At 44.4% G+C, this 19,737-nt stretch overlaps 1 protein-coding gene and 1 pseudogene across 2 annotated transcripts in view; both read right to left on the bottom strand.

Moving 5' to 3' along the window:
- Positions 1–198: 198 nt before the first annotated feature.
- The window catches only part of LOC311139995 (myelin-associated glycoprotein-like), a 36,978-nt pseudogene continuing 17,439 nt past the window's right edge, over positions 199–19,737 (bottom strand). The window contains exons 3-9 of the transcript in view: positions 7,469–7,760; positions 6,843–7,078; positions 6,506–6,679; positions 6,122–6,221; positions 5,344–5,446; positions 1,078–1,131; positions 199–359 (exon numbers count right to left, since the gene is read on the bottom strand). The product of the transcript in view is annotated as a myelin-associated glycoprotein-like (transcript). The remainder of the gene's footprint in view (positions 360–1,077; positions 1,132–5,343; positions 5,447–6,121; positions 6,222–6,505; positions 6,680–6,842; positions 7,079–7,468; positions 7,761–19,737) is intronic.
- On the bottom strand, positions 14,989–18,172 carry LOC311139250 (sialic acid-binding Ig-like lectin 5; the record flags this gene model as incomplete). Its single annotated transcript, XM_084174145.1, has 8 exons — positions 14,989–15,384; positions 15,538–15,619; positions 15,837–15,963; positions 16,142–16,438; positions 16,571–16,834; positions 16,944–17,264; positions 17,570–17,929; positions 18,112–18,172. The coding sequence occupies 8 exons, from the start codon at positions 18,170–18,172 to the stop codon at positions 14,989–14,991; spliced, it is 1,908 nt and encodes a 635-aa protein (XP_084030271.1).

Genomic DNA, 19,737 nt, shown 5'->3' with positions numbered 1-19,737 from the left:
AACGGGGACGTCAATTCAGATGAGTCAGGGATGGGGGGATACGATGGGGGATCTTGGTGTGATGGTGAAGTGTGGTGATGGTATCCACAGGGGAGGGGGTAAGACGTTTGAAGAGGGGGCGAATGACGTGAGGAGGGGGGCGACAACATGGCTGCCACTGTGTCCCGCGGTGACGAGGGGTCAGGGAAGGATCGCGATTCATTTGGCTTTGATCTCGGTGTAGTCACTGCCGCCATCCCCCCTCCCTGAGCCCCCCCATCCCTGGAGCGCCCCCCCAGAAACTCCAGGGCGGCGTAGTTCAGCTGTTGCCTCCCCAGGGCTGCCATAGAGCCCACAGGTTGATAATCTCCGTCTTCTCCCTGTTGAAGGTACGGAAAGAGAGAAGGCCCATTCAGAATCAGAGGTTATACCAGCACAGTGCCACCAATGCCATTGACATCTCAGAACATAGACCGTATAAAGTGATAACATGACAGACATTGAGCGAGGAGAAAGGAGGGTTAGTTGTTATTGGTGAGCAGAGGTGTAAGACAAGGAGATTGAGTAGGTTTAGCATATCCTGTTGGTATCGAGGCAGCCATACAACAGCAGTCATGGAAATCAAAGGCAATACAGCACATGGAAGCGGATCTCAGACAGCAGACGACTGTGAGCCAGATCTGGTTGTTTGGTGACACATACAGTATGGCTCAGTTCTGGCACCACAATGCGTCATATGGCCCAGATCTGGTCCGAATGTAGGAGATGCGGACTGGGAGAGGGTTGGCACTTTGCTGATGGGCCATCTCTGGCTTGAGTTGTGTGGCCCTAACAACTTTCCCTAGTTACTGGGCTACTTTAGGTTTGAATGTGGGCCACATCCACCTTGACAGGCAAGATCTGGGCATTTCATGCTATAGTTCCACTTCAGGACCGTAACACTAAGTGGTTAACTGGGCCATATGGTAAGTCGTAATACTGTAGATAAGGGCCGAATTTGGGCCATCATATAATTTTGCTGTCTGGGATGTGTGAGGGATGCTGTCTACCACTGAGACCTGGAGTTGGGATTGGGGTGGGGTTGTTTAGGTACCTTACCGTACTCTCCTCTAGAATGGAGGTAAACTTTGAGCCCAGAAGCTCTGTCTTAAGCTGTGCAAGAGTTAGGGAAGAGAAAAAGAGACAGAAGAACGCAGAGAAGCGATGAAGCAGAAAACAGTGGTTTGGAAAGGCTATGGTCGCAGCTACTCCAGAGGTACTGTGATAGATAGCTATAGTGGTACTGGGACTCTCAGGCTAGGTCAGTAGTTGGCTGGGGAAGTTTACATTTTCTCTTTAACATAAGAGGTCATATACAGTCGTGGTCAAAAGTTTTGAGTATTGGTCTTCACAATGTTCGCTGCTTCAGTGTTATGAGATATTTTTGTCAGATGTTACTATGGTATACTGAAGTATAATTACAAGCATTCCATAAGTGTCAAAGGCTTTTATTGACAATTACATTACGTTTATGCAAAGAGTCAATATTTGCAGTGTTCTTTTTTAAGACCACTGCAATCCGGCCTGGCACGCTGTCAATTAACTTCTGGGCCACATCCTGACTGATGGCAGCCCATTCTTGCATAATCAATGCTTGGAGTTGGTCAGAATTTGTGTGTTTTTGTTTGTCCACCCGCCTCTTGAGGATCGACCACAAGTTCCCAATGGGATTAAGGTCTGTGGAGTTTCCTGGCCATGGACCCAAAATGTTGATGTTTTGTTCCCCAAGCCACTTAGTTATCACTTTTGCCTTATGGCAAGGTGCTCCATCATGCTGGAAAAGGCATTGGTCGTCACCAAACTGTTCTTGGATGGTTGGGAGAAGTTGCTCTCTGAGAATGTGTTGGTACCATTCTTTATTCATAGCTGTGTTCTTAGGGAAAATTGTGAGTGAGCCCACTCCCTTGGCTGAGAAGCAACCCCACACATGAATGGTCTCAGGATGCTTTACTGTTGGCATGACACAGGACTGATGGTAGCGCTCACCTTGTCTTCTCCGGATGCCCTAAACAATCGGAAAGGGGATTCATCAGAGAAAATGACTTTACCCCAGTCCTCAGCAGTCCAATCCCTGTACCTTTTGCAGGATATCAGTCTGTCCCTGATGTTTTTCCTGGAGAGAAGTGGCTTCTTTGCTGCCCTTCTTGACACCAGGCCATCCTCCAAAAGTCTTCACCTCACTGTGCGTGCAGATGCACTCACACCTGCCTGCTGCCATTCCTGAGCAAGCTCTGCACTGGTGGTGCCCCGATCCCGCAGCAGAATCAACTTTAGGAGACGGTCCTGGCGCTTGCTGTACTTTCTTGGGCGCCCTGACGCCTTCTTCACAACAATTGAACCTCTCTCCTTGAAGTTCTTGATTATCCGATAAATGGTTGATTTAGGTGCAATCTTACTAGTAGCAATATCCTTGCCTGTGAAGCCCTTTTTGTGCAAAGCAATGATGACGGCACGTGTTTCCTTGCAGGTAACCATGGTTAACAGAGGAAGAACAATGATTTCAAGCACCACCCTCCCTTTAAAGCTTCCAGCCTGTTATTCTAAATCAATCAGCATGACAGAGTGATCTCCAGCCTTGTCCTCGTCAACACTCTCACCTGTGTTAACGAGAGAATCACTGACATGATGGCAGCTGATACTTTTGTGGCAGGGCTGAAATGCAGTGGAAATGTTTTTTGGGATTAAGTTCATTTTCATGGCAAAGAGGGACTTTGCAATTAATTGCAATTCATCTGATCACTCTTCATGACATTCTGGAGTATATGCAAATTGCCATCATCAAAACTGAGGCAGCAGATTTTGTGAAAATTAGTATTTGTGTCATTCTCAAAACTGTTGACCACGACTGTGTCACGATCGGTAGACGGAGTAGACCAAGGCGCAGCGTTGAAAGCAAACATACTCTTTATTGTGATCTCACGAACAAAACAACAAACGATAACGTGACGTCTACGGTTTAACACAATCACACTGGAACAAACCAAACGGAACAAGATCCCACAACTATTGTAGGAAAACAGCCTCTAAAAATATGGCTCCCAATCAGAGACAACCAGCAACAGCTGACACTCGTTGCCTCTGATTGGGAACCACTCTGGCCAACACAGAAATACAACACATAGAATATACACACCCTGGCTCAACATAAAGAGTCCCCAGAGCCAGGGTGTGACAGTACCCCCCCCTAAAGGCGCGGACTGCGACCGCACCTAAACATAAACAAACCAGGGGAGGGCTGGGTGGGCATTCCTCCTCGGAGGCGGTTCCGGCTCCGGGCTCGCCCACCACCCTCCAATAATCCCCCCGTAGCGCCCCTGGTCCGGTCTGGCCCCGCTGGCTGGAGCTGGACTGGACATCGTAGGAGCGGATTGCTTAAGCTCCGGTGTGGAGCAGCTGACCGGTACCTGACCAGGCACCGGTGACCCAGGCACGGGTTGTGCCGGACTGACGACGCGCACCCCTGGCTTGGTGTGTGGAGCAGGAACGGGCCGGACCGGGCTGATGATGCGCACCCCTGGCTTGGTGCATGGAGCAGCAACGGGCCGGACCGGGCTGACGATGCGCACCCCTGGCTTGGTGCGTGGAGCAGGAACGGACCGGATCGGGCTGACAATGCGCACCCCTGGCTTGGTGCGTGGAGCAGGAACGGGCCGGACCGGGCTGATGACTCGCACCCCTGGCTTGGTGCGTGGAGCAGGAACGGACCGGATCGGGCTGACAATGCGCACCCCTGGCTTGGTGCGTGGAGCAGGAACGGGCCGGACCGGGCTGATGACTCGCACCCCTGGCTTGGTGCGTGGAGCAGGAACGGGCCGGACCGGGCTGACGATACGCAACCCTGGCTTGGTGCGTGGAGCAGGAACGGGCCGGACCGGGCTGGCGACGCACACCGTAGGCCTGGTGCGAGTGGCAGGAACAGGCCGGGCCGGGCTGGCGACGCACACCGTAGGCTTGGTGCGAAGGGCAGGAACAGGCCGGGCCGGGCTGGCGACGCGCACCGTAGGCTTGGTGCGAGGAGCAGGAACAGGCCGGGCCGGGCTGGCGACGCGCACCGTAGGCTTGGTGCGAGGAGCAGGAACAGGCCGGGCCGGGCTGGCGACGCGCACCGTAGGCTTGGTGCGAGGAGCAGGAACAGGCCGGGCCGGGCTGGCGACGCGCACCGTAGGCTTGGTGCGAGGAGCAGGAACAGGCCGGGCCGGGCTGGCGACGCGCACCGTAGGCTTGGTGCGAGGAGCAGGAACAGGCCGGGCCGGGCTGGCGACGCGCACCGTAGGCTTGGTGCGAGGAGCAGGAACAGGCCGGGCCGGGCTGACGATGCCCACCGTAGGCTTGGTGTGAGGGGCAGGAACAGGCCGGACCGTACTGGGAACACACACCACTGGCCTTAAACAGGGATCAGGAATGGGCCGGACCGGACCGGCAATACACCTCAGTACCTCTCGCCGTGCCTCTACAACTTCCTTCCCTCCTCTCACCAATGGCTCCCGTAACCCGGTGGCCTTCTCTCCTCGTCTCCCATTTCGCCCTGTGGCAGCCTCCTGCTGCCCAGTCGCCCATGCCGTGTGCCCCCCCCTAAAAAAATTCTGGGGTTGCCTCTCGTCCGTCCGACGACGACACTGTTGACGCCGTTGCTCCTCTCTCGCCAGGGCCTTAATCTTAGCCCATGGCCCCTTGCCCCCGAGCATGTCCTCCCAGGACCACGATTTGCCCACCTGGGCCATCGTCAACCTTTCCAGCTCCTTTCCCGGCGCTACCTCCCATGTCCAGGCCGCCTGCTCCTGGACACGCTGCTTGGTCCTGGTATGGTGGGATCTTCTGTCACGATCGTTAGACGGAGTAGACCAAGGCGCAGCGTTGAAAGCAAACATACTCTTTATTGTGATCTCACGAACAAAACAACAAACGATAACGTGACGTCTACGGTTTAACACAATCACACTGGAACAAACCAAACGGAACAAGATCCCACAACTATTGTGGGAAAACAGCCTCTATAAATATGGCTCCCAATCAGAGACAACCAGCAACAGCTGACACTCGTTGCCTCTGATTGGGAACCACTCTGGCCAACACAGAAATACAACACATAGAATATACACACCCTGGCTCAACATAAAGAGTCCCCAGAGCCAGGGTGTGACAGACTGTAGGTTTTTGATAATTAATGAGTATCTCCACGGAATGTAGATCAAAAAAGGGACATGAATTGAACGGGTATAGTATAGTATCAGCATTAGCAACGGGTCAGCTATCATTCTCCCGTCTAAGACAGATCTGAGAATAGTCATTCTCATCCTCATAGTCATCATCATCAACATGTCTCACCACTTTCTTCCTCAAACATTGTTTGTCCTTCTTGACTGTGCTGTAGTACATCACTGGGTTCTCCAGTTTAGAGAACAGGTCCTGCCCAGGGTTGCCATTCTCTCTGGGGGATGGAGTCACAAGATCAGACTCGGTCTCATGGCCACTAACTAACTAACTCAGGGCGACACTCCAAGCCTGAGCATCCATTTTAAAACAAGGGCCTGTTTCCCAACGTAGTTAATAGTCTCCAGGCATATGGTTCATGGTTATGGTCGACGTTCATGGTTGTGGTTATTGTTTCATGGGTTTAGTTGCGGTTGAGCTGACACCGTCTCTTGGAGCGACATTCTGTAAAAGCTTTTGTCAGAATGTGATGTATTGCTATAATGCTGAAGCACCTTAGTTAAGTAGGCTACCATGGCTGTATTTTTAGCTAAGCAAGTCAAGGGTACAAAGCAGTATCAAAGCAGGGAAAAGAGCCTTCAAACTATAGGCTACGGTTAGTCTGGCTTGCTAACACCACTCCACCAGGCAGCCATTTTGGATCTCCATCTCAGAGGATTTCAGAAAGGGGACTAGTGATGGCAAATTAAATGAACTCGCTCTTGCATTAGCATAACTTATGAAGATGATTCTCAGGTCCGTCCATCGATCAATCATTCACTCACGAATACACAGAGGTGTTTTAGAATGGATGGCTAGGCTGAAGTGTTTCCTTATCGTCAATTCAAACAGGAAATGACTACCTGTAACTCACATCGACCCCTGTCACAGTTAGTGAAGGGTGGATACTCACTTCTTGTTGTTATGGCCCACATATCTCACTGCTGCGATGATGAAGGCGATGACAGCCACTCCACCGATGGCGCCAACAATCACTGCCATCTTAAACTTCTCTAAAATTGGACAAGAACATCATATTGATGATAGTGTAGAAACAGAAGGTGGGTCATGGTACTATAACTTTTTTACATTCAAGATAATGCCATTACCATATCAAGCCAATGGGGTAGCCAGTTTGTGGTCTTACTTATAAAGTCAATCTAGAAATCATATAAAGGTACTACACTTCTCATTTCAGTTCAATCTCTCATGTATTTTCGGCTATACAATTAATTGCATTTTAATTGTTTGCAGTTTTTTTCTGTATTTAACCATAAACCTGAACTTGTGTACTCACTCTCCTGCTGCAACTCCAGAAGAACACTCTCCGACCCGTTAATGTTGCTGATGCTGCAGTGCACATTGACGGCATTGACGGCATGCAGGGAGGACATAGAAGGGATGAAAGGTAGTGATAGGAGGAGAATGAAAGGAGTTGAACAAAGGAGCAAGTTAAAGAGGATAGAACGTACTGTGTATAAACAAGAGCAAGAAGCTATGGGCCTGGTTTATCACATAACTAATACGTCATTATATATGTCGCGCGTCACTACTTATAAGAAATATGTCACAGCAAGTCACATAAACTAAAATGTCAGCTTGGTTGACATATAACTACAATGGTTAAATGTAACTATTTTTCATGACGCCGTTGCCGTTATGCCCCACGCAGGTGTAGATGCAATCCTGAGCGGGGTTAAGTCTTCCAGGGAGAGCGAGGCATTGGAGGACGTGTCCCACAGCAGCTCCTGGTCCCCAAACAGCCAGGAGATCCTGGGAGGAGGGTTACTGTCCACCTCACAGTGCAGGGTCACGGAGCTGCCCTCCATCACCTCCGTGGACACGTTCACCCACACCGAGCTAGGGGCATCTGGGGTGAGAGGAAGGGGAAGGTGGGGTTAGACTTGTAAAAGTGACAAGTGTATAACCTGGTTAAACCAGACCCAATGCTGCACTCATCATTTTCTCAAAGAAAAACAAAGGTGACACGTAGAAAAACAGGTTTGGATGCCAGGCTAACATACCCTATGCATGTCATAATCATGCAATGTATTGCTAAATCAAGCTGCTATACTTCTACTGTAGATGGAGAATAATGGATGACTGTAGATATTGACAATGGTTCTACAATGTGTGCGTCAGAAATATATGTAACACTGCTACTATTACATTTGGTGTAGTAGTCAGGATTAGTTATTCTATATTTATATAATCCCCCACATTACATAATGTGTCCCCTGTTGGTCAGTTGGTCACTTACACTTGACGTCCAGAGAGATGAGTCTCTCGTAGACCAGGGTGGTGTTGGGGTAGTAGACCCTGCAGCCCAGCAGCTGGCCGTTGTTCATGGGCCTGGGGGTGAAGGTGAGCGTGCTGGACAGTACGGCTGTATTGCTTTCTTCCACGTAGTCTGAGGTATACTCGGGTTCAGGCAGGTAGTCTGTGTACATCCATTGGCTCTCTGGTCTATTCTCTGGACAGTTGTGTGTATTATAGCACGTCCAGATTCTCGTCAGCGACTATCTCCTCAGGGATGTCAATGTTGGGCTGGTCTGGGGGACAGAGAGGACATAAGTGAACGATTTAAAATTCACCAATTCACAATATTTACCTATTCTCATTAAAACTATAATAATTATAATCACAGCTAGGTCATTCCTAGCCTGGTGCCAGATCTATTTGTGCTTGCCAACTCCTATTGTCATAGTCAGGCCATGTAATGCCAAACAGTGTCCACAGATAGTTGGCAAGACATCACAACAGATATGGTACCAGGCTATGGCAATCCAGCCCACAAATGTGACACCTACGATTGAAAAAAATCATAGTAAAAAAAAAAAAATAGCCTCTCAGGTTCTCTCAGCAGGCTTACCCAGCACCTTGAGCTCAGAGAAGTCTGGGTAGGTGTAGATGTTGGCACGTGTCCAGGTCGGCACGGAAGTAGTACCTCCCTGAGTGCTCTGTACCTATATTACTGATGAGCAGGGTGCAGTTCCTCTGGTGCAGGTCCCCAATGAGCTTGGTACGCCGTTTGTAACTTTCATGCACAATGTCTTGAAGACCACAGCTGGGAAGAGCACCACAGGTGGGTATGGCTGGCCAAAGTACCAGATGCCGTGGATGCCACAGTATTGCCAGATACATGAATCTGAAGGGGATGACCACGCAGGACTTGGTCATGGCCGAGATGTCCCTTGGTACCCATACATTTCACTGGCCACTGACATCTGAGAGAGGGAATGAGGGAGAGGGAGGGGAAATTGGAAATGGGAATATTGAGAGCGAAACTGTATATCAATGAACAATCAATCTACACTACATATACAGTTTCAAATGGAATCACTGAGAAAAGATGAACAGAGAGAGACAAAGCGAGAGAGATAACATAGGATGATATCATGAGGTTCTCCCTGGGTGAGCTGGTAAGAGCAGAGACCCTATGTGGAGGAAGCATATGTCTCACTCTTACCACTGGCACCACTGTTTAAGTGAGAGGGACAAGGTGGAGCCAAGATGGACGCCAGCCAGCCATCCAACAGCACTGGAACAGTAGGCTGATTCCCTGCTGTCATGTGTGTCAGTTGGACCCTGTGTCTACTCTGTACTCTGTTGCTTTAGTGTTGTTTGCTATAAGTTTGACACACTCTAAAAGTCAACTGGGTCAATGCAGTAAAACCACCAAATCAGTTTTACATTGCAATTGCATATCTAGATAGGAGTTGTACCGTTGATGATCAGCAACATCGGCCAAAGCAGCACCAAACACCACGTGGTGTCTATTTAACCCTGAACCAGAGACCTCTGCAACAGATATCAGACATCAATTACACATCAAATACTTCACACTTTACCATTCTGTTCTGGACCAATGGAGCCCCATGCTATGTGATATATATTGAATATGCCATTATAGTGACATATGTACAATATCACCTGTTGTGACATATAACTAATGTCAGTAGTGGTGACATTGTAAGAATATTCAAAGATAAATATACACAACGCAGAGTACTAGTGGTCAAGAGGACTAATGGTCAAGAGGACTAGTGGTCAATAGAGGACTAGAGGTCAAGAGGGAATTAACGATCAATGGAAATAGTCGTTTTTCAGTTCAACATCTGTTTAGAATCTTTGTAGTGGTTCCAACCAGGGATTCATAGCTACATGGGCAAGTTTTCATTGGTCCAAATGCTCTATACTTTGAGCCTGCAACAGGATACTTGGGGGTTTGGCCAGTAGCCAAATTCTATTGCAAGGAATTCTAATTGGTCAGCCACATACTAGGCTTGAGGCTATAAATTACATCCTGTCTCTTTGTTCTGTGGAGAAACATTGAGAACAGGGGAGAATGAACATCTACCATCTACTTCCCAGCATAACTACTATTCTCTTTGAATAAATATATTTTTCTCCCCCTGATTTGCTTTGGGGTCTGTGTTATTGAAAAATAACATCAACCGCTAACAACACATAACCGCAATGGTTAAATGTCACTTTTTAAAAAACGTATTCTAATGAACCTATGTTGCTTTTATTTCAGGCAACAATGATATATGTCAAGAAGATTGTGTGTAAAAAGATGTTAGAAATTACTGAGTATCACCTTGAATTGCAAAATGAGGGAAAAGTAGCCAAGACAGAAAATGTCTGATTCTTCAGCTTGGTGGTCGTAGTAGTAGTAATGTTCACTAGAGGGAGCCCAATCAATCCCAGACAGCTCGACAGCCCTCTGCCTCAACTTGTCAAAAATAAATAAATAATAAGATGTCTTTACCTTTATCACATTTGCCATTTGTATGGCATTTGAACCATATTGACGTGATCAGGGTGAGTGAAAGTACATGAAATAACAGCACATAGGCCAGTCTGTGCTGTTATTTTCTCTGGGCTAAAGGTGATGTTCTATGTGTTTGCAGCTGCTGGAGCTGCTGCTGGAGGGGCCTTAGCTCAGCTGGTAGAGCACAGCGCTTGTAACGCCAAGGTAGTGGGTTCGATCCCCGGGACCACCCATACACAAAAAAAATGTATGCACGCATGACTGTAAATCGCTTTGGATAACAGCGTCTGCTAAATGGCATATTACTTATTATTATTAAATTAATAGAGTCATGAGTAATGCAGGAAGCATTTGGATATTACTTCACTCGTCCGTAGCATTTTTGATGATACAGTATCTGTTTAGACGAAAATGGGTTTTAATTGCCATACCACTACGAATACCACATCTTTACAACTACTAATGATTTCAATATTAACAATACTTTAATGATGAAAGGGACCCTACTTTGACATGTTGCTCTCTCTGTCAGAGAGAAGAGTAGAGCTGTGCAGATGAGGACCCACGTCCTGCCTCCACTGCCTCAATGAATCAACCACAACACCAGGGTCTGTCTCCTTTCACCTCTTTCTCTGGTCACCTTGTCTGTGTCCACAGGTCTGGAGCACAGAGAGAGTATCGAATAACATGATAAATAGTGTTATAATAATAACTACACATCCCATTACCAGCTGTGTAAGGGGAATACATAGGCATTCATAACATCTGACATAACCGTTTCATGACACGTTTATGATTGTTACAACCTTCTAAGCACATTTATTCAACTGTAATTTAATACATGGAGAGAAGATGTCAAAGTCCTAGTAATGCTTTATTTTACGCTAGTTGTCTGGAATTTATTTAGAAACCACATGGTAACAGACTAATTACATACTTTTTTACCTAAGTCCTCATAGAGATTCATTGTAAAAAACAAAAAAAGTACCAATTGTTTCTACCAATGACAAAGGAGTTACTAGCTTTGTTAAATAATTGCAAGTGATGTCCAGAGAGTTGCCAATTTTTCCCAAGTACTTCAACAGTTTTTTGAGCCATGCAGAGAATAAGACTGAATCAGCACATCACACCCATCAGAGACACATACAGGGTTCACAGTCAACAGGGGGAGAGAGCACACTGAGAGAGAGGTAAACTGTCACTTCCTGTCCCCAGTCTGTTACTCCTCCCTCTAACCTGGTGCTGATGAATTTACATTTTACATTTTACATTTTAGTCATTTAGCAGACGCTTTTATACAGAGCGACAAACCTGATTAAATCCTGGATGATTTAATTAAATGTTCCTAGGCACATGATTTATTTAGTTCAATTCATCATTGATTGGCAAGTCAATGAATGTCCAAACACCAGAATACAGACCTATTTATCTGTCTCTGATTAGAAAGAAATAACAAACACTGACATGCACTGCAGCCCTTCAGGCCTGGGAAACACTGTCCCTAACTGCTTCATTTGGGGATAAGTAGTAACATCTCAGCCTGCTAATAAAACATTGTATCAAAATGTAGGAGGTTCAATGTATGAATGTATGAATATAAATATGCTTAATTGGCAAAACTAAAAGTATTCTAAGTGTTAGGTAAACAAACACACAATCTTAGCTCCAACTAACTGTCTGGTCTACAGTACTAATGTATGCTACTACCTATGCCTTACCTTTGACCTGGATGAAAAAACCTAAGGGCAGACCTTAGTAGGGAAATACATCCCAATGATTAATAGCAGATAATGTATATCCTCAATACAAGTGAAGTGTGCTGACTGTGTCTGCTAGATCTATTTACAGGCTCTGTACTGTGAGTGGAACATTCTAATCCTGTAATCCCATCCTTAATCCAGTATGAGTTTGAGAACATACACACAACAGAGTCCATGATGCTCACACTGACAAGTGGCAGGTGATGTAATCTGTAAATTAACCGTTTGTCTTTTCTTTTAGTGCACACAAAACCGTACAAATGTGTGGAATTTTTTGCGGCAGTGTAATAACCATTGATCTCAGCGCCACCCATTGAAATGTAATGACGACAACGATGGTATCAATTCAAACAAGTTAAAACATGAACAGAGCTTTCATTGTCTGTGAGTACATAGTACAACCATTGAGCATTAGGTAAACCCAAATTATTTAAAAAAATTAAGTCTATAAAGACAAATTCCCTCTCTGGACATAAATATTTGATTCCTGAGCAAGAAGGATAAATACGTGTAGGCAACGTTATTTCCTCTGAAACAATCTTCAAAGTGTGTAATTCCTTTCCCAGTTTGTTTGAATGGAAACAGTGACAAAGGGACATGTTTTACATCTTCATGTTCTTCTAGTCCAAACCTGAGGAATAATATATGTGTTTATAGTGAGTTTGTCCGGTAGCTCTTTAAGAATACCTTGATTCTGACAGGATAGTTTCTCTTCTTCAACCTGTTACACTCAACAAAGGAAAAACACTGCATTCTCGCTGTTTGGTATTGAAAGAAAGAAGTAGGGTGTATTTATGTATTAGCATTTCTGTTTCACTTCCAAGATAAAGCTTTCATTTACTCTATCGAAACATTACAAAATAAAATAATAATAATAGTAATTAACATTTATACCAGGGCTGGGCAGATGGCGCCGGTCACCCTTTTGTAGGCCTGCGGATCAATTTCCAAAGTGAAAAATATAATAATAGAAAAACAGTGGGGGGGGGGGGACTCAATCAGGTTTTAACTTACTGTTGAGAGTTAGAATAGTAGAATACACAAGGTGCAATTTCGAAATTTGGTTGTGTATCAGCAGTTTTTCTCATGTTATGTAAGTCACTTAAGGTCACACAATTAGCCCATGTCAGCAAAAATGTTTTAGATTGGTAAATTAGTCTACCGGCCAGCTATCTAAACTTCTAGTAATCATGATGAGTTCAGATTTTAGTTTGGCCTATAAAAACATACACAATTTCTACATGCTTTGGACAGATTTCAGAAAACAAACAAATGGAAATACACAAAACCATTAAAAGTGAGGTAGTGTCTGAATATAAACAATACTGCAATAATGCACACTTATTAATAGAAAAATATTCTAATAGACGGATTAGCTGACAATGCCACGAAAACGATATGCACGCTTCAATGAGTCAGAAGGCTGTGTGTTGTCGTGATTCTGGATGGCCAGATAGCTAGCAACAATGACACAAAGCTGCCATGTGGTGAATTGTAGGTGGCTGGTTTCAGCTAGTTTTATCTTGTTCTTGATACCATGTCATGTTTTGAGGTATTTTGACTGATGTCACATCTATGCTAATATGCAAAAATTAGCTAGCTAGCTAACCAACAACTGTAACAATGTATTTGAGAGACAAGAAGTTCTCATTGTGCAAATGTATTTATATTTTTAATAAACACTAGAGACTAAATATAGTTTACATGTTGTCAACAATCTAAGCCTACCCGTCTGTTTTGCCCCATAGTTGTGCACACGTCTATTTTGTTGCTAGACAACAAACCTGTCTATAGCGCACAACTTTTAAAAGCATAATGTACTTTTTTTCTTGATTCATTTCATTTGACCTCTCTGGCTAGCCCAAAATGACAATTATTTATTACATTTTGCCAACATTTTCTGCAGTATATCAGCATTCTATGTACAGAAATATAATGGTTACAAACACACATACTATACTGAACAAAAGTATAAAAGCAACATGCAACAATTTCAACGGTTTTACTGAGTTACAGTTCACATAAGGAAATCAGTCAACTGAAATAAATTCATTAGGCCCTAATCTATGGATTTCACATGACTGGGCAGCGGCGCAGCAATGGGTTGGCCTGGGAGGGCATAGGCCCACCAACTTGGGAGCCAGGCCCATCCACTGGGGAGCCAGGCCCAGCCAATCAGAATGAGTTTTTCCCCATAAAAGGGCTTTATTACAGTTTCATCAGCTGTCCGAGTGGCTGGTCTCAGATGATCCCGTAGGTGAAGAAGCCAGATGTGGAGGTCCTGGGCTGGCGTGGTTACACGTGGTCTGCGGTTGTGAAGCCATTTGGACGTACTGCCAAATGATCTAAAACGACATTGGAGGCATATGGTAGGGAAATGAACATTCAATTCTCTGGCAACAGCTCTGGTGGACATTCCTACTGTCAGCATGTCAATTGCACGCTCCCGCAAAACTTGAGACATCTGTGGCATTGTGTTGTGTGACAAAACTGCACATTCAGCCTTTTATTGTCCCCAGCACAAGTTGCGCCTGTGTAAGGATCATGCTGTTTAATCAGCTTCTTGATATGCCACACCTGTCAGGTGGATGGATTATCTTGGCAAAGGAGAAATGCTTACTAACAGGGACGTAAACCAATTTGTGCACAACATTTTAGATAAATAAGCTTTTTGTGCGTATGGAACATTTCTAGGATCTTTTATTTCAACTATTGAAACATGGGACCAACACTTTACATGTTGCATTTATATTTTTGTTCAGTATACCTAATATCCCCCACCCCCTTGTCAAATCGAAATGCAAAAATTAAAGGAAAGAGGAGAAAAACAAGAAAAAGTTTGACCTCTCTACTTTTCCAAACCACATCTTTGTCAGTCCTTCTCTATGTTGACAAAACACAATCATTACAAAATAAAAATTACACTTCCTTGAAAACATCACAAAAACATTACTAGAAAATATTATTATTTAAACTGTACAAGCACCAGGCACATACAGTACCATCTGACACAGGGCTGTAAAATAAAGCATTTCCCAAAACTACTAACGACAGTAGTTTCAGTTATTAAACAATGTCTCTGAATTAACATAAAACATTCCAACTGGATTCAGCACATGAGGAAACAACACCAAAACTACTAACTACAGTAGTTTCAGTTATTAAACAAAGTCTCTGTATTATCATAAATCATTCAAACTGGAATATGAGAGAACACCACATGGCTGTATAATAGAAGCCATACTACTGTATGCTATTCCAACCACCCATAATAGCCTTGACGTTGGAGTAAAGCGCTGTATCCTCATCTGTCTCTGCTGCTGGCTTACTGTTCTCTTTCTCCTCCTCCTCCATCACACCCCTCCCCTCTCCTTCATCTTCTTCCCCATCTTTCTTCTTCTCTCGTTTGATTTTGGCGTACTCTGACTCTGTGGTGGTGGTCTTCTTCTCTGCCTCCTCAGGAGTCTTCTTCTTCAGTAGGGAGTAGTCAATACTGGCATAGTCCACTTCTTTGGGTTCTTCCTCTGTGGCAGATTTTCCCGCGGCTCCACTGGTATGGGGCCCTCCATTTTCAGCTCCCTCCCTCAGCTCCACCTGCAGAGGGGTCTGTTCGCCCCCCACAGCCTGTCCTGTATCCGTCTATGGAGTACATTACAGAAAGCACAGTGTTATGAGTCTTTTGTTAGCTTGGTGGTCCCAGATCTGTTTATGCTGTCTTATCAACTCCTATTGGCATGTCAATGCTAACTGAATGTTGGTAAAGCTGAATAAAGAAAGAAACTGGTACTGCACCTGTTGGTCTTCACATGCCACCATCTCCAGGTTCATGAAAGGGCTTTTGGAGTCTGAGTCCTTTGGGATCCTCTCTTTTTGTCTAAGGATAAAATTACAAATGAAATATCTCAATGACTGTATTTTGGTGTGTTAAGCAAGCACTTCCATTACAATGTGGTGAAAGGCATTGGCACTTTGGACAGTATATCTGATGCTCGTGATAGCAAATATGAATTTCCAAAGACAATCTGTAATTGATTTTTAAAACAACATGCTCAGTGAATACTAGCTGTACTACAGTAACATAATACATGTACCTTTGAAATTTCCCTTTCAAACATAGGACGATGCAAGCAATGATAGCTGAAAATGATGCACCAATCACAAATGCAGTAATCCGTTTTGGGTTTGACAGCATTGCCAGTATATCTTCCAATACTTCATCTTAAAAAGAAAACAACAACTACATATTAGAAGTGGCTCACATAAGTTAATATCCTCTGTAAGATTTTTTTGGGGGTTCATTTTGTGGTTTTCCAACTGAAATCCAAAACATTGCACATATTGGGTACAATTGGGAAAATGGGGCTCTCTAACAAAGTTACTTAACTTATATCTTTACCTCCTTGCTTTTCTTGGTTCTCTTTTTGCGTTTCCTGCAACTTCCCTCTCACTACACCCACAGTATTTCTGCTGACACACTCCACAGTGGTGTTGTGGGTGTGGTTTCTAACAGGCAGGCTGATGGTGCTATTCACTGAGGACCCGAACACTGATGTAGTGAGGCTGTACTTCTCTGTGTTGAGCTCCAGCAGTGGCCACTCTATGAGGGGTAAGGGAACCCCCAGACTGACACACACACAGGTCATGACCTCTGCTTGGACCACACACCCAGAGCCATTGAGCATCACAGGACGGTCTGGAAAAAGACAGCGAAGAGAGAGAGAGATCAGTGATAGATTGATGTTAACATCATGCGAGATAAGAATGATTGCGTCTCATATCAACTTAAATGTTTCAATCAGGTTTGTACAGTGCTGTTTGTACTCACACTTCACAGTTACAACAGCGGAAGCTGTCAGAGTCCTGTTGGGGTGTTGAGCTGTACACACATACTCCCCAGCATGCTCTCTTGTCACGTTAGAGATGGTGAGAGTGGCCAGTCCAGAGTTATTCTGATCCAAAGCGGTTGTCCTATTCTTACTCCAGGTGATGTTAGATGATGATGGTGGGTAGCTGTCAACACTGCAGGTCAGATTCAGGGTATCACCCTCTCTCACTGTGTTACAACCAGAGATCTTGGGTTCCTTCACATCTAGAAAACAAAGTGCATACACAGTTAATCATGTTCATGAAATATAACTGTTGAAGCACAACGAAAGCATGTGTTGTGAAATGAAGGTCAGATAATGTACAGTACTTACGTGTCACATTCAATTTCAGTGTCTTCTTAGTGGTGACAATGTCATTGAAGGTCACCAGACATGTGACATTGGTGCTGTGATCCTTAGCTGAGGGGGTAAATGTCAAATTTGAAAAATGGGTTGTTGTGACGCTGGCCAGATCCTCTCTCTCCTGTATGGCGGTGTTTTCTTGGAGCTCAGTTATGTTGTCTCCTGTTCCTCTCCATGCCCATGTAATGTGAGGAGGGGTTCCAGAGCACATCCCCGGGGCAGTGCAGGTCAGAGTAGCTGGTTCTCCCTCTGTCAGAGTAGGAGTCAACACTGAGGGCTTCTGGGTCAGAGCTGAACATAGGAAATACAAACTCAGAAGTGAGTTTTTCATCTATGTACCTGACCATCTGAGAAATATAATCAGACGCAGTGTGACAGCATCATGCCTATGCTACCCCTGTAAAAACTGCTCCAAATAAAGCCAAAAACATTCCACCATTGTTTAGAAAAAATAAGACTTTGGAAAGGGAGACTTGGGGAGGGGTATCTTGGCATTTATGAATTGGAGATATGTACCTGTATGTTACAGTCAGCGTTCATATTTAAGTACAGTAATTGTCATGTCAATATAACTTACAGTAATAGTCATGCTGTACCTGTCACAGTGATTTTCATTTTCTGTGGGTATGTAAATGGTCTTCCTATCATTCTGAATTGATACGCTCCAGTGTCCTTTTCTCTTATGTCGTTGATGATCACACTACAGTTCTTCTTTGTCAGGTCTGTCTCCAGAAGAGACACTCTCTGTTTATAACCCTCCTGAGCCTTAGAGGGATCTTTAGAGTGAAAAATTATATTTTTATCCTGATCACATTTGCCATTTGTAGAGCACTTGAACCATATTGCAGTGGTAGGCTTGACGTTATCAGGGTGAGTGAAAGTACATGAAATAACAGCACATAGTCCCTTCTCTGCTGTTATCTCTGCTGGACTGAAGGTGATGGTCCAGGGTGATGCTGCTGTGTGTGGTGGTGGCTGTGGCTGTTCTGATAGAGGGAAATTAATACAGTCATGTGTAATGCAGAAAGCACTTTGTTACTAATATTTTTGATGATACAGAATCAGTTGAGATTAAAATGTGTTACCACATCTATACAACTAGGCCTACTAATGATTTCAATATTAACAATATTTTTACGTTGGCATGTTGATCTCTCTGTCAGAGAGAAGAGTAGAGCTGCCCACATGAGGACCCACATCCTGCCTCCACTGCCTCGATGAATCAACCACAACACCAGGGTCTGTCCTCTTTCACCTCTCTCTCTGGTCACCTTGTCTGTGTCCACAGGATTGAGCACAGAAAGAGTATAGAATAGCATGATAAATAGTGTTATGAGAATAACTACACATCCCATTCACAGCTGTGTAAGGAGAATACATAGGCATTCAGAAAATCTGACTTGAAGATTTCATGACACATTTATGATTGTTTCAACCTTCTTAGCACATTTTTTCAACTTTAATTGAATGCACAGAGAGAAGATGTCAAAGTCCTAGTAATGCTTTACTTAAGTGATAATGCCATCGAAGCCGGTGTTTGGAGGATATATTGGCATGGGTGTTGTTCGTCGAAGGTCGCAAAACCGTGCCAAAATATCCTCCAAACACTGGCTTCGAGGGCATTATCACTTTTATACAACGGGTTAACAACATATTAAAATAATGATTTACATATTTTCATTAACAACGTAATTTTGATTAATTTATAAATCGTTTTTCATCCTTCCACAAGATATAGTCCGACGCTAATCTAGGGTTGCTACCCAAGCCGGCTGATGCTGATTCATGATTTCGACTGGCTGAGAAAAGTTGCCTTCCTTTCTGTCTCATCCTGACTCCCGACTCCCAACTCCCGAAACGTTGATTACTATGGGACAGCTGGAGATCGAATTTGGATATTGAAACAATGTTGCAAATGTTGGAGAGACAGACAGTAAGGTTTATACAAATCTCCGCTGTTGAAAACGAAATGTTAGTCTAAAAGAAATGTGATATAATGTCTAGATGCTTTTTGAAGTGGAGATCAAGTCTATAAATTACCTGGCTGGGCTGATGAGACAGTGGATTGCGCAGTCAGATGGAACAGAGTAAATAGGCATTTCAACATCATAGATTTAGCCTGTCCAATTACATAAATATTAGACATGGATATTCATTGTAACAAAGTACCATTATTTGCCAGTAGATTGTCGAGGACCAAGGAGTTACTCGTTTTGTTAAATAATTTCAAGTAATGTCCAGAGAGTTTTCTTTCTTCTCCCATTTACTTTAAAAGTTGTTTTAGCCATGCAGAGAATAAGACTTAATCAGCACATTACCTCTCTCTCTCTCTCTCTCTCTCTCTCTCTCTCTCTCTCTCTCTCTCTCTCTCTCTCTCTCTCTCTCTCTCTCTCTCTCTCTCTCTCTCTCTCAGTGTGCTCTCTCCTTCTGTTGATCAGGAGTCCTGTGTGAGTCTCTGGTGGGTGTGAAGTGTCACTTAATGTCCCCAGTCTGTTACTCCTCCCTCTAACCCGGTGCTGCAATCCAGGAAGTCCCTCTGTACAGTATACCGTCCAGCCAATGTTCCTTCAAATTTTTTGGGGCGCAGAGAAAATTTAAAGTCTTGTGAGCGGAAATTTGAATGTTGTGAGAATTTTGTGCAACTTCCGGTGCACGTTTACAGTGAACACTGAGGCTGTACTCTTACCAGTGCCGATTTTGGAATGTAAATCTTTGTGAGGCAAACTCAAAACATGTGGGGGTTGCATGCCAGCAAAGCCACTAC

The sequence above is a fragment of the Coregonus lavaretus genome, assembly GCF_964263955.1.
Source record: "Coregonus lavaretus genome assembly, chromosome: 13".
Lineage (NCBI taxonomy): Eukaryota > Metazoa > Chordata > Actinopteri > Salmoniformes > Salmonidae > Coregonus > Coregonus lavaretus.
Note: the sequence above shows the minus strand (reverse complement) of the source record. Positions and strands in the feature narration are given on the sequence as shown.